The 14,191-nt window shown below is 37.1% G+C and overlaps 1 protein-coding gene across 7 annotated transcripts in view; it reads right to left on the minus strand.

Annotated features, from left to right (window-relative positions):
• GRIA1 (glutamate ionotropic receptor AMPA type subunit 1) overlaps nt 1-14,191 on the minus strand; it is a 269,419-nt gene that overhangs the window by 66,959 nt on the left and 188,269 nt on the right. For 6 of the 7 annotated variants that reach the window (XR_007243946.1, XM_048489877.1, XM_048489878.1 and 3 more), the window contains 4 exons: nt 12,992-13,096; nt 11,965-12,075; nt 5,931-6,137; nt 4,249-4,619 (listed from right to left, as the gene is read on the minus strand). Coding sequence is in view for 6 of the 7 variants with exons in the window: in XM_048489877.1 (XP_048345834.1) it covers nt 4,249-4,619; nt 5,931-6,137; nt 11,965-12,075; nt 12,992-13,096 (794 nt within the window). In the remaining variant the exon portion in view is untranslated. The remainder of the gene's footprint in view (nt 1-4,248; nt 4,620-5,930; nt 6,138-11,964; nt 12,076-12,991; nt 13,097-14,191) is intronic. The other variant, XM_048489882.1, reaches the window with a different exon arrangement.

Here is a 14,191-nt window from a genome sequence, read left to right on the forward strand (position 1 = left end):
CAAAACATGTCATCTTAGATCAAGACTTTTCTTAATGTCAGAGTGAATAAAATAAGCAGCCCCAACCTTGTGGTTAACATATGCCTCAGGCTTTTATCTTGAAACTCCTGTAGTGAAGTAAAGGCCACCACTGTTCTATAAGCTGGCATCATGAAAAAACTAAACCTTGTGTCTTATTTTAGATCCTTGTCTTTTTATTTATTTTGTTTTCTAATATTAAAGCTAGGTAGTTTTTTAAAAAATTCTACAATGGATAAAATCTCACTTTGAGATTTCCAAATGGTGTGAGATGGCACGTTTCCATGAAGCATTGGCCTAATATTTATGATACTGCATGTCAACAAGCTTTATGGTAGCTCCCACCTTTTGGAGTGGCCTGCTGAAGAAAGTCAGGAAGATTCCAACACTTCTGTCATTCAATAAAATGTAGTAAACATAAATGTTCAGGAGGGCATTTTTAAAATAAATTGATTAGAACTGTAGTAAAACTGAACAGTTCAAGAGGGTGTTTTTATAACAGAATACGATTATTGTTTACTGCAACAATTGCTGTTGGCATCATCCTGCTTTTACTGCACAGTCCTCTAACTTTGTAATTCTACTTTGTGTTTGTTTATAGTGCAGCAAGCTTTAGTCAGTTTGTTGCTTTTATTATTTTCTTGCTCTTTAATCCCAATTGCTCACTGCACTGCATCTTTGCATTGCTCACTGTATGTTTTATGATGTTTTCGTACATTGTTTTATATTCTATAATCTGCCTTCAGTAGGTTTCAACTTGCAACCACTGAAAGTAAAAAGGGGTACTAGCAGCCACTTGGGCTGTAGTGAGTATGAAAATATGCTGAATAACGGTAACCCCTGTGGCACAGTCAGCACTATGTTGGCCACTTGCCTCAGCTTGCTCCAAGACTGTTTAATTCCCAGCCCATCTTTGGCCCCATAGACTTGCAGAGTGAAAAGGATATCAGTTAATAGAATGTTTGTAAGGCTGCTATCCCATGAAACTATTTTCCTGGAAGCAGCAGGAACAGAAACAGCCTTTCCTAAAGCTAAAGCAGCCCTGCTCTTTTATTATGCATTATAACAGAAATTGGGTAAGAAAAATGTGCCTGTTTTTCATGGCAGTGCCATGCAAATATTGTTGTTAAAGATATAGAAGGCAATTTCTGCTCTTCAAAATTTTGGGGGTAAATATTTTCTTTCCAGAAATTTCAGATAAAACCATAAGAAGTTCAGTGACTCATCTCAAAAAGTGATCTTCTAGTACTCATGTGAGGGGCAGCAGTGGCGTAGTGGTTAAGAGCAGGTGCATTCTAATCTGGAGGAACTGGGTTTGATTCCCCGCTCTGTTGCTTGAGCTGTAGAGATTTATCTGGGGAATTCAGATTAGCTGTGCACTTCCACACATGCCAGCTGGGTGACCTTGGGCTGGTCAAAGCTTTTTGGAGCTCTCTCAGCTCCACCCACCTCACAGGGTGTTTGTTGTGAGGGGGGAAGGGAGATTGTAAGCCCCTTTGAGTCTCCTTTAGGAGAGAAAGGGGGGATATAAATCCAAACTCCTCCTCCTCCTCCTCCTCCTCCTCTTCTTCTTCTTGGTGGGTATTATATGGTGGGTATTATATGTGTGGTATGTATGTGTGTTCGTGGTGTGTTATGTGTGTGTGTGTGTGTGTGTGTGTGTGCGCGCGTGTGTGTGTGTGAAAAGCAAGATTACAGTTCAAAACTTTGCATCAAGCTGCATCTCCAAGTAACAAATACAACATTATTGTAATTCCAATTAGAAAGGGGGAAGGTTGACTTTATTGCTGTTGTTGTTGTTGTTTTGGAATTTTTAGAATCAGCAGTTCTATTTCTCTTAATGCAGTCCCATGTACGGCTTTCAACAAAAAGAAAAGGGAGACAGACCATATGCTTCCTGGGAGTCTGTTCTGTATTATAGATGCTCACAATGTGCATCCAGATGAATCTTCAAGAGGGCTCAAAGTTTGCAGAAGTGCTAACAACACTGATCTTTATGGATTGTTAAAACATGGTAAACAGTACTTAATATTTTTATTTTTGATGATTATTTTTCAGTTAGGACTGCTGGCTGATAGTTGATTATTAGCTTAATCTTATTCAATTATTTGATGAAATGAAATGTGGTTTATCAGCAAAATATTGACTTCAATAAGTTGAAGGAATTAAAAATTGTACCATCAGAACCTCAATATAATGCTTGTTGAAAGCTGATAAGATATGAAATAAATTTATATTTTAACACATTAAATTTTAACAAACAGATTGTCTCCATTTCCGTCAAATAGCATTGTTATTTTCTTTTAAATTCTGGCAGTACACCAGAATCAAAACCTCTTTTTAATAAATGTAAGTCAGATTGTCCTTCAGTTTCATTGGCCACCTATTGTAATTTCCTTCCTTTGATTCAAATTTGCCCACAAATTTAATCAATTAAAATCTGAGATTACAAATTTATTAAAGTAATTAAAGCTTGCAAACTAAACTTTAATATCATGATAGCTGCCTTGAACTTTCCAAACAGGAGCAGGATAGAAATGTAAATAAACAATCTGATATAAACAATCTAAATAAAAGAATGATATTTAAGAGTTAAGATATTTATCATAACAGTACAGAAGAGTAAAACTGTAATACAGTTAAAAATCTGATATGATTAAAATCTGTTTCATGTGTGCCTTATGCTGAGCTTGGTATAATATACTTTGGGAAACCAAATAGTGCAATCTCTAGTTATGCTACTGAGACCCCAAAAAGCTGTGACTAAAGTAAAAAAGGGTGGATGAAATGTCAATCTTCCACTGCTGGTGCTCCTAACAAGAACCTTAATGAGCATGAGATACTAGATATCTCAGAATCAGTAATCAGGCAATGACCTTTTAAAGCCCATTAGTATCAGAAATGTTACAGCTGTCCAAGTGCCTCCAAGGTCTTTGTTTCTCTACTGCCTGGCCTCTCATGAGTAATTTGTCTTGCCGAAAACAAACAGCTCAGAACCAGGGCATACGGGCAGTACTTTACCACTTTCTGTGCACCAATAATTATACATGCTGGTGTAATTTCCTTTTTTTTTTGTCCCTTGTCTTGTGTTGTTTTATCCTATCCTCAGAGTCTATGTACAATTAACTTCCATCCACAGGATTCACGCTGTGCAAATAAATCTCAAGTTAGTAATTCCTCTAAGTAGACTAGGGAGAAAGAGGAAAACCTCAACTTTACACATTTGATTTTACAGGGATTACAATCATTTGAACATGTAGATACCCTCAAGCATAGATTGCCTTACTGCAGTTTGAGAATAAGAATTAATTGAAATTCATGTATGCGTGTGAAAAAAAGTCAAAGCTGCTACCAGATTTGGTAAGGTTACAAAAGGCTTTCCAGAAGTCTAGCCCAGGATATACACACTGATAACACCATCACTATTATGATTGCTAGACACAGCGGGGAGAGCATAGGATGAAGCTCTAGGAATCCCTCAATCACTATGTTAACGACCATAAAGATTAAGAACATTGCTTCAGAGTTCAGACACATTGACCAGAAGTGACTTTGGTGTGTCTGTGAGGTCATTTCCCAATTTTCTCCCATTGTGAGATCAGGCAAGGGTGGGAGACAGCTGGCAGGAGTGGGAGATTGCATGCCGTAATGATGAGGCTACCCAAACAATTATTTACAAATATCGTGTTTTCAGGACTATTTAGTCTTATTGCATTATAAAACAAGTTTCTATATGAGTTTTCAAAATCCAAGGCATAGAACTGAAAAATGATGAGCTGTTACACCTGTTTTCAATTTTTCATCTGTTCTGTCCTCCTAGCAGATGGATATTTAATATGGCATTCCTCATGCTTTACTTTCTGTCTCTTTATAAACTGGTTAGCCTTCTACATGACTACACATTTGCAGTCCACATAACTAAACTGTTACCCATTTGTCTGTATTAGGAAAAACAACAGTAAAGAGAAAAACACTAAAGGAAGCTGTTTAGGACTGCTTTCATAGAGTAAAGCTAAAATTAATTTTATGCTTTAAAAAGGCTATTACAAGAGAATTCCGAAGTTGATACGCATTTTGATACATATATTCTGATATAGTAATTTCACACACAAATATTGTATACACATATTTCAAAAACTAAAGACCCCCCCCCCCCCCACCCACCTGAAGAAATCCATAGCATTCTGGAAGACCCTCAAAAGAAAACATATTTAAAAGGAAATTACTAACCTTGGAGATATATCACATCCTTGTTGCATAAAAGCTCCCAAGGAGAACCAGAGACTGTTAAATATCCCAAATTCATTTGTTTGGTCATTGGCTGGCTGGTCACGCCCTTCTTCAAGTTCCTCATTGTGCCACTCATAAGGGCTGAAGCGACTGACCAGAAAAAGGACAACACTCACTCCAATGTAGGCAAAAACAATGCACATCCAAATCTCATAAGCTAATGGATCCAAAAAGGAAAAGACTCCTGGCTTGGACTTTTGAGGTTTTTTAATCATGATGGAGATGCCCAGACTCATAAATGGTTTGGAAAAGTCTATAACTTCCTCTCGCACAAGGGTGATAGTCAATGGTGCAACAGCTACATCAGCTTTCTGAAAGGAAAAAAAAGGTTAGTATTAGAAAGATTCTTTGAAAATTTATAGTACGCCAGCCATAGAGTACACCAAGGTGTATGTGGGGTTTTCCCCATGAAATACATTTTTACTTCCCAATGTTTAATGATCAGAACATTTTTTGTTTCAAGAAGAAGAAAAAGAGTTTGGATTTATACCACACTTTTCTCAATGGTAAGGAATCTAAAAGTGGCTTATGTAGTCTTTCAGTTCCTTTCCCTCAAGACATCTTGTGAGATGTTGGAGCTGAGAGAAATCTGAGAGAGCTGTGACTATTCCAAAATCACCCAGCAGGAATGTAGGAGTGTGGAGGCAAATTTGGTTTACCAGATAAGAGTCCACAGCTTATGTGGAGAAGTGGTGAATCACACCCAGTTCTCCAAATTGCAGTCCACTGTTCTTAACCATTACACCATCTGGCTTTATTTTGTAAAGTTTACTTTTTACACACCACTGAGTTTTATAAAAAGCCAACAAATTGATTTTATTTTTGAAAAGGACAAATTATGGTTTTTTGCAGTACTTCTGTTTGTGCTGTTGGCTTTAGATTTTTTCCCTTCTCTGCTGCTGATTAATTTAGGCAGATTTATCATACTATGATTTATTTACAAAATTAATTACTTGTTAATAATAATAAATCCTATCCCAGCAAATTCACCAGAACTGATGCCACAGTCCAGCATCTGTGACATCTTAATTCATGACAAAACAAGAAATGGCATGATAACGAGCTTTAAGACTGGAAAAGCCAAAGATGAGAATTTCTTGCTGGCAGGATGCCTGGCAGTTTAGTTCAAGTAGAGATGATTTGTTATTAACAAATGACTGACACAGATAATTTTAAAATGATCCAACTATTGATTTAAAATAGTCCAACTAAATGGAGATTTGCCAGCTGCATATTATCATTAATGTTATGATACATCAGCTAGCACAGATTTTAATATTTGTCTTGGTGTTACCGGTGAATAACAATGAACCACTCAACAACCAGGCACAAATGGCAAGTGATTTTGATACAAAATCAGTTGATAGCTCTAGTGCTTAACTGAATAATACTCTTGAGGATATTACTGCAACATTAGCAATAACAATTTTTAAAACACTGGATCACAGCTAGAATCTTACTCCATTTACTGTCTCCCTAACAATGCCATTCCATATTTTCATCTCATGATCACCAGCTCCACAGCTCTACTGTGTACCTTGACTGAATAATACACTTGTGGATATTCTTGCAACATTAGCAATTACAATTTTTAAAATACTGGATCACAGCTAGAAACTTACTCCATATACTAGCTCCCCGACCATGCCATTCCATAATTTAGTGTCAGGATCTCGGGCTCCATACTTCCCGTCGCTAACAATTTGCAACCTGTATTGGTAGCCAACATGTTTTGCGATCTCAGCAGCCAACTCTACGCAATATCCTTCATACCTGTCATTTCCTTCCAACTGCTCATAGCTCTTCTTCTGCATCACATATGGGGCTTCCTGGCAGACAAAGAACAAATTATAGAGCCATGGTTCAATTTTGGGAGGGAATGCTCATAGTCTTGTGTAACAGAAAATAGAACACAAATGATCACTGCTCATGCTAGGATCTAATGGGGAAAAATTGGATTTAAACTCTTCCAGGAGATTAACGAAAATAAATTTCTTGCCCTTTTCCTCCCCCATAATGTTCTGTCCCTTGACAGCAAGTCAGGAGAAAGATAACCACATCCTTTGGCTAAATAACTAAATTACGCAATACCCGTCCTATTTTTCCCTTTTTTCTTTGAGTCGCAAAGAAGTTGCCATTTCTAGAAGGCATGAGATCACTGAGATACTTGCCAACTTGCAGGCCTATCCTAAGCAGAGGTGGCAAAAATCTGCTTAGGATGGTACTGTTTGCTGTTCAATATTTCCTACAACTGTCCTATCAAATGAGGCAAATATAATAACAAATAAAGTAAAGGTGTTTCTGTAGAGGCAAATCCAGTACTAAAAGACATAGTATCAATGATGATAGAAGGAACATTAATGACAAGAATCTATGGTTATTCCCTTCTTCCATTTCATCCTTTGAGGAAAGTTAGGTTGAAAGAGGCCTCAGATTACTGATCTCAACCTCCTTTTCCTGAGTCCCAGTTCAGCACTCTAACCATGGTACTGCAACATTCTAATAGAATCTCTTTCAAATCACAATTCACATTATGTGCATGTAACTCACAAATGCAGTCACAGCAGTTGATTAACTCCAGAAGTCTGGCTCTATGGCAGAGCAGTACCAATAATCCTCAGAAACAGGCAAATGTAACATGTGAACCAGGCAATATGGCATTAACAGCAATTCCTATTAATGTGGCAACAGATGGCACACTATTCTTCACTTTCAAAAATTCTTTACAGATTACAACACTATACATCTTTCAGAATCCATTCTAGTTTTAGGATTGTTACTGAAGTGCAGATAGATTGTAGTCCTTTGGGAAGGTTTTCAAATGAAATATTATTTACCTTAGCAATAGGAAGACTATTAGATTGGTCACAGTGTTGTTCCTTGTGATAGTTTAACTCTGTTGTGCCAGACTTCCTGGAGAAACTTACCAGATCCCATGATATGAATTCATTGTGACATACTGACGTTAAGTCAGTGCACTTTTATTCGTAAGAGCTTACAAGCTTATTTTTCTCAAATAGTCAGAAAAATAGTTATTGTCCTGTACCACCCTGGAGATGAAATGAGGTTCGGGGAAATTTTGATTTGATACTTCTACACATATTCTGCCATTTCTCCCCTTTCTCTTAAACAACAAGGGAAGATGAACAGGTTTTTGTCATGTTTCTAGGCTGTAGAGAGATGATATATATTTGTAGTGTGGTTTCCCCCCATTCCAAGCATCTTATTTTTGCTATAATCTGCAGAGCTTCTTTTCCTAAGAACCTGAAACCATTCTACATTCTCAGTTTTCCTTTTGGTGTCATAGTGAGGGAAAAGAACAAGAATATTAAGAAGTAACAGTTTTTGCAACAGGATAACTAAAATGGAAAAGATGTCTTTTTACACGAGGGATGATGGCACAGGACTGGAGTTCCTTGGTATGTATATTAACTTTCAATGATGTTAAAGACTCAAAGGAAATGAAAGCAGAACAAATACTGTTTTTTATTCCACAGACATGTCTAAGAGCTTGTTTTGTGAAATCTCTTGCAGATGCTACTATGTGCAGTACAGAAGAAGTCTGGAGATGTCCAAAGTAATAAACAACATAAGGTTGAAGTATTATTTCTAAAAACCGACTATTAGTGTACATAGTGCATTCATACACACAGATAAAATTAGTTGGAAAAATACATTTCAATTACAAAAGAATCAGAAAAAAATAGCCAGCTTTGGAAGCAAACAAACCCAGAAATATATAAATGTGGGTATTTGTGGGTGTACTTGGTGCTGCATGCTCAGTTGTTAACCCCTATTCTCTTCTGCAAGACTGGTGGAATGGTGAAGCTGTGGGAAGAAAAAGCAAAGTTATGGCTACTGGCCATCAAAAGATAGTGCTGTCCTAGAGCAACCAAATAAACCCAACAAATATTGATTGTTGCTGAAATTAAAATTGCCATCCTTTGACAAATTGGCATCCTTTAACAAAAGAAACCCATGTATCAGCTCAGAGAAGCAAACTCACAGCCCTGATACCCCATATTTATTATTATGGGCTAATAGACACATCCATATGGCTGAGAGGCTTCTACATACCTAAGGATATACCTGCAGCTCTTGCAATGCTCATCACCTCATTTGTTTGGTAGAAGGGGCACACAGTCCTATCTTTTACCACTTGTACTGAATCCCCAGCCAGGAGAATGTGTCAACTATCCCACAGTTCATTGTTATCTGCTTGTAAGTTCTTTTACTGGGGTTATATCACCGGTTAGTGTTTACAGCTTTTGCTACCCTTGACTGGTCGCAGTAAATGAGATCACTGTTTGTCAAAAATCCAGGAAAGGTAGATAAACCTCCTAAGAAATCCAATGTGTTGTCACTGTCACCCTGGGGCAAGCCATACTGCTCATGCTATTTTCTGCCAGAGGAGACAGTGTTCAGAATTGGTCAGACAGCTACAGCCCACTTCATGATTCCCGCCCACTTACCACACCTCCATAAATTCTCCACATATCTACTGCAATAAGTACTTACCCAAAGTTCATAATTAACATGGGATGCTTATGAAATTATTCTATTAAAACAACAATCAAATGTTGGGGTTCATTATTCCTAGAAATGGTTATCAAATCAGAATCGAAAAATTCTGAATTTTGAATTTGTTCTGTTGTTGAAATGCACTCCCCCAAAGAAGTCCACATAAATAGAAAATAAAAATGCAAAACCTTGCTGAAAATTAACACCATGTAAGCTGAAAAACATGTTTTAAACATTTTTACTGTTTCCCAATTGTTTCAAGTGAGTGCAGATCAAACCTTCAACAACACAGAAACAAATATATAATTGAACCCTTTTCAGAACTAGTCTTCTATATGCCAAAAGGTTTTTTTTGTACTTTCACATAGAGCTAGATTTGTTTTTACTGGAGATTTTTATTGGAGTTTTTTGTTTCTATATTATGGAAGATCACAATTGTTTTTTCCTGCAAATTAGAAGCAAAAAGAAATAATAAAAACCACTTCAAAACTGTATGCTATATACTGTAATAATGAAACAGAACTAAGATATCATCACTAGTTTATAGGCTAAAGTAGGTGGTAATGCAGTTCTACCTGGCAAAGGAAAATACAAGGAATCTGACTCCTTACACATTTTGAAAAGTATACATTATGATTATTAGGTAGTATATAAATAAAATAAATAACTCCCATTGCACAAACTACCCATACCCAAAGATACTTTTCATCTACCTATATTAGCACCACCCAGCATTCCAATTTCATAGGTGTTCATAGCCCTAAGCCATTACTGCATCTTTAGAACAACAAAAAGGTACTTACTGGTGGATAGCAGGTGCAATGTGAAGAAAGGCAACATAAAAATTCCACTTCAATCCATCAAATATCCAGGACCATGATGTCAGGTGCCTTTATATGAGAAGTAGAGCTATAAGAGCCACCACCAAAGCAGCTGTTATGATCCAGTCCAGCATGTCTGAGGACTCTTCCAACTCAATTGGTGGAAATGACACAGCTTTGGCCCCGGAGTCCCAGGTAATGTCTACAGACTCAGAGCCTGAGCCTCCAGTAGTGCCTGCAAAACTTGGCCCAGAGGCTCAGGCAGAACCTTCAGTAGTCCCTGCAGGACCAGGTCCAGAGGCTCAGGTAGAGCATGCAGGCTTGGAGCCACAGCCAGGCCCCAGTTCTGAGATTCCCAAGCCTTCTGACACCAAACTCTCTCACCCTCTTTGTCTTCACAGCCCCAGGAACAATGCAGGAATGAAGATGCAGCAGCAGTCTAGTAGCTCTGGAACGAGCTGATTTCAATTAGAAGTCTCTGCTGCTGGAAGCAGACTGAAGTGATGCAAATGTCCCACATTGGTGGGTGGGACATTTGGTATATAAGGCGTAGGAAATCAAGATATGTGGTGACAGCAACATTGTGTTTGGACTTAAATGCTACCGTTCATGTTTCTGTAGCTTGAACTGGGTTTTGATTTTGCTTTGCACTTTGGACCTGACTCTGTTACACCCTTCGGTACTCAGTGCTTTGATTACAGTAAACTGCTGGACCAGCCTTGAACTGCCTCCAACTCTGCTTGGTGAGGATTGATCTGTGACAGCAGTTGATCTGTCCTCCTCTACCACCACAAATAACTTCCATTAAAAAGATCATGTTGACTCTATGTACCCAGTCAGACATAGCTAAGTCACAATACCCAAGATACAATGTGAATACTAGTGAGATACAATCCTATAAAAGTACTGGATTCTTGAATAATAGTGCACCTTTGGTGGATAATCTATTAAATTTACACGGTTAATCAGAATTATGAGACATTGTCCATCTCTAATGACAGCAAACTTTTTCAGGCAGATCAGTCATGAAAGTTGCTGCCTGTTACATCCATGATCACCCTGTTCACATGTTACATTATCCATATAAATGTATACCTGAAGACAGTTTGAACTGCTTACATGTATAGTAAACATGCTTTTTTATCTGCTCTGATGATGTATTTTGAATTTGAAAATCACAGACTAAGTAGCTGATGGGAAAATATCACATCCTTTGAGTTCCTATAAGTTTTATACCACTCTTATCTAATGTTTGCCCATTTATGCTAGAAAGCTTGAGATGGGTCCAATCTTGTGAAAAGGAATTACATTATATAAAGGGGAACTTTCTGCTGTAGCCTCAGATCATGCCCTTTATGGTTGCTGGGCCCTTGATAACAGTGTATGAAGAGAAGGAGAAAAAAATAGAGATTTTTTTCCTTCTAATTTCCTTATTTGTAATTTCCTAATTGATCTTTCTCTGTAATGTGTTGGATAATATAATGAAAACAAATAAACAAATAAGTGTTGGGAGAAGAATAAAGTGGAAGTATGCAGTGGAAGGAGAAATCATCAAAAATTGCCCTCGTCTGCATATGGATGTAAAAGGGAAACAAATGTCAGACCTACATTAGCTGTCTTCCTCACACTTATTAATTCACATTTTAGTTATCCTATTACATCATGTACAAGCTATTCCCAATATATAAGTGAATTTTTATTTTCACAGTGTAAATCTATGCTCTCTTATCTCAGAATCAGCAAAGAAGTTTGTATTATTTTAAATATCGGAAGAGAGTCACAGTGCGCTCTTCAGATCATCGACATCTTGTTAACTCATCTCTTTCCCATTTATTTATTCTTGTCTTTAAGATGTTTGGCCCAACCCAGCCACCATTATTTCAGATAATGACTGACCAATGCTAACACACTATAACCAGTACAGCAACTTAGCAAGGTGAAGCTTGCCTTATCACTATATCTTTTGTTGCTAGCAAAAGCTTTACATATCATTTTGCTAAGAGCAATTTTAGAAACAAAAGTGACACCTCTGTAGAAAACATCAGTGATGAAAAAGATTTGTATATCTATGATTGTGATGTTCTCCTATCAAATGTTTATTTTAATAGTTTAATATTATTTTTTCATTGTTATTCACATGCCAATTTTTATTTCAATCCCATGAAAGATTTGATAGTTACAAACATATGGCAAGTCTAAAAGTACCCCCTCCCCTTCAAGTACTAATATTGGTGCTGTTAACTGAAGGAGGGGAAGTTATTAAGGTGGAAATGGAATGTTTCAGAGGTAATGTTCTTGATGCTGTAACACTTACTAGAATTGTTGTAACTATGTAGGTTCTATTCTGGAGATTAGTGGTTTCATTTGCCCCTTGTTGATCTACAGCTGTTGGGACAAATTTTTCATCTTCATTCCAATAACCAATCTGATAAGGACAAAGAAGTTATAACATACATTTGAGATAAACAAAGACAGATTCTAAACTTTCCCAGATTGAATACTATTAAAATATAAAAGAAAGCATTATGAGAAGCAATTATTAATAAAAAGAAAAATAAGATATTTTGCATTCAGGGATATTTTCTGAAGAATCCTGACTTTTATGGCATTGAATGCACAATGATTAATTTTTATGCTTGTTAGAAAATTTTTTGTAGGTCAGTACAGATGAACTGGCTCTTTCCCTCCAACTTGTGGTTGTTTCACTGCATGAGAAGGAAGAGTAAACATGGGTGTGCTGGCCCTACCTCTACTTATGCATGATTGCCTGGCTGTCTGCAGAGACTACTTACGGAGGGTGTGGCCATGTGCAAACCCCATCTTTCAGAACAGCAGTGTTCTGAAAGTTGTGTCATTGATCATGAAAAGGTGGTGTACATGCAACCACTTCCTCTATGGTGTCGCACTCTGTAGATCGTGCATAAGCAGGGGTGGGGGCAGAACATTATATGAGTCAATGTGCATAAATGGGTGGAGGTCATCTGGACAGGGTTCAAAGGTGAATTGGTGCTCTTTGTAATCCACTCCCTTGTTATCAAGTAAAATCATATTGATTTATTTTTTTCCCAATAACTATGCACCCAATTAATGCAGAATACATTTTTACATCTAAAATGTGTCCAGCAACAATTGATGAAAAATAGAAAGTCTTGTTTCTTGTTATGAAATCAAACCAAATTATGAAGTGAACTTTGACTCAAAAATCTTATGGTGGAATAAATTGTGTAAATATTCAATGTGTGTCTGGATGCCTGTTTAATTTTGATGAAAAGCAGTCACCAGAACAAGCTTCAATATCTAGATCACTCCCATTTCTTTTCAAAGATATAGCAAAAATTTACCTTTCTGATCCCATCATGTTTCATTTCTATAACATGAAGAGTATAATTTGTCCGATGTCCTTTCTCATTAAACTGAACATTACCCGTCAATCCTTCAAAGCGCACCTTAAAAATATAGAAATCAATTAAATGATCAAGTCTGAAATTTTGATATATGATTGTATCCAATTTTTTTTACATTTCATTAGCCCCATACATGTGTGCACCAAGATCTCTCTATGCCAAATTTGGAAATGTTCTTGTAAAGAAGACCACCTTTTCAGACATTTTAAGTAAAGAAAACAAATGTTCATGTATGGATGACAGTGTAGAATGTGGAGGCAGGATTGTGGTGGCCAGTTCTATCTCAGCCTACTTACATTCACTGGAATTTTGATATTTACCAGAGTACACATGTAAAGTTCTCTCCACATTATTGAGAATGGGGGCATGGTTTTACAGGGTTACCAACCATGTACAGAAAGCTCTATGCAGATTTAGGTGTTGGTTCCATATACAAGTTCCAGTGAACATGCATTGGTTAAGCAGGAGTCTGCTGCCACAATCCAGGTTTCACCCTCCATGCACTCATTAATTTAGAACATCTGCCCAGGCTTTACGTTTTAGCCAACAAGGGTGCTTCTCATTCCTAATTCAATAACAAAGGGGGGCTGTCGAGAATCTTTCTCCACATATATTCCTCAGATGTACAAATCAACTCTCCTTCATACTTTGTTAAATGATAATCTGCTAGCAACCATGGTTTGATCATCTCAATTGTCTCAAAAGCTGCATACAAAACTACCAGCAAGAAGTAAACATCATACAAGGACAAATAATGAATTGACAAAGTAAACAAAGAAACAACTGTTAACAAGAAACAACTGTTAACTGGAAGTCTAGAGAGAAAGTATTCTGCTCCTACACCATATTTTATGCACAATGACTGACAATGATAAAGGATTTAGTTTAGCTCTCTCTATTTTGTGCTAAGTTTTTTAAAATTCACCAGTAGCAGTCAAATATTCAGTTTCACACCCAGTAGTCTGAAGTGGTTACAGTCTAAGAGGGGCTCTTAATATGCTATTTGTGCACAGTCTAATCAATCCTCAGTCCCCTGTTTATAAAAAAGGAGACTATAGCTTTAACTAAATAATTCTGGAGCCTTAGAAGAATTGGGCAGCTAGGATGCAATCTGAAGGACACATTCCTGAGAGTAAG

The sequence above is a fragment of the Sphaerodactylus townsendi genome, linkage group LG03, assembly GCF_021028975.2.
Source record: "Sphaerodactylus townsendi isolate TG3544 linkage group LG03, MPM_Stown_v2.3, whole genome shotgun sequence".
Classification (NCBI taxonomy): Eukaryota; Metazoa; Chordata; class Lepidosauria; order Squamata; family Sphaerodactylidae; genus Sphaerodactylus; species Sphaerodactylus townsendi.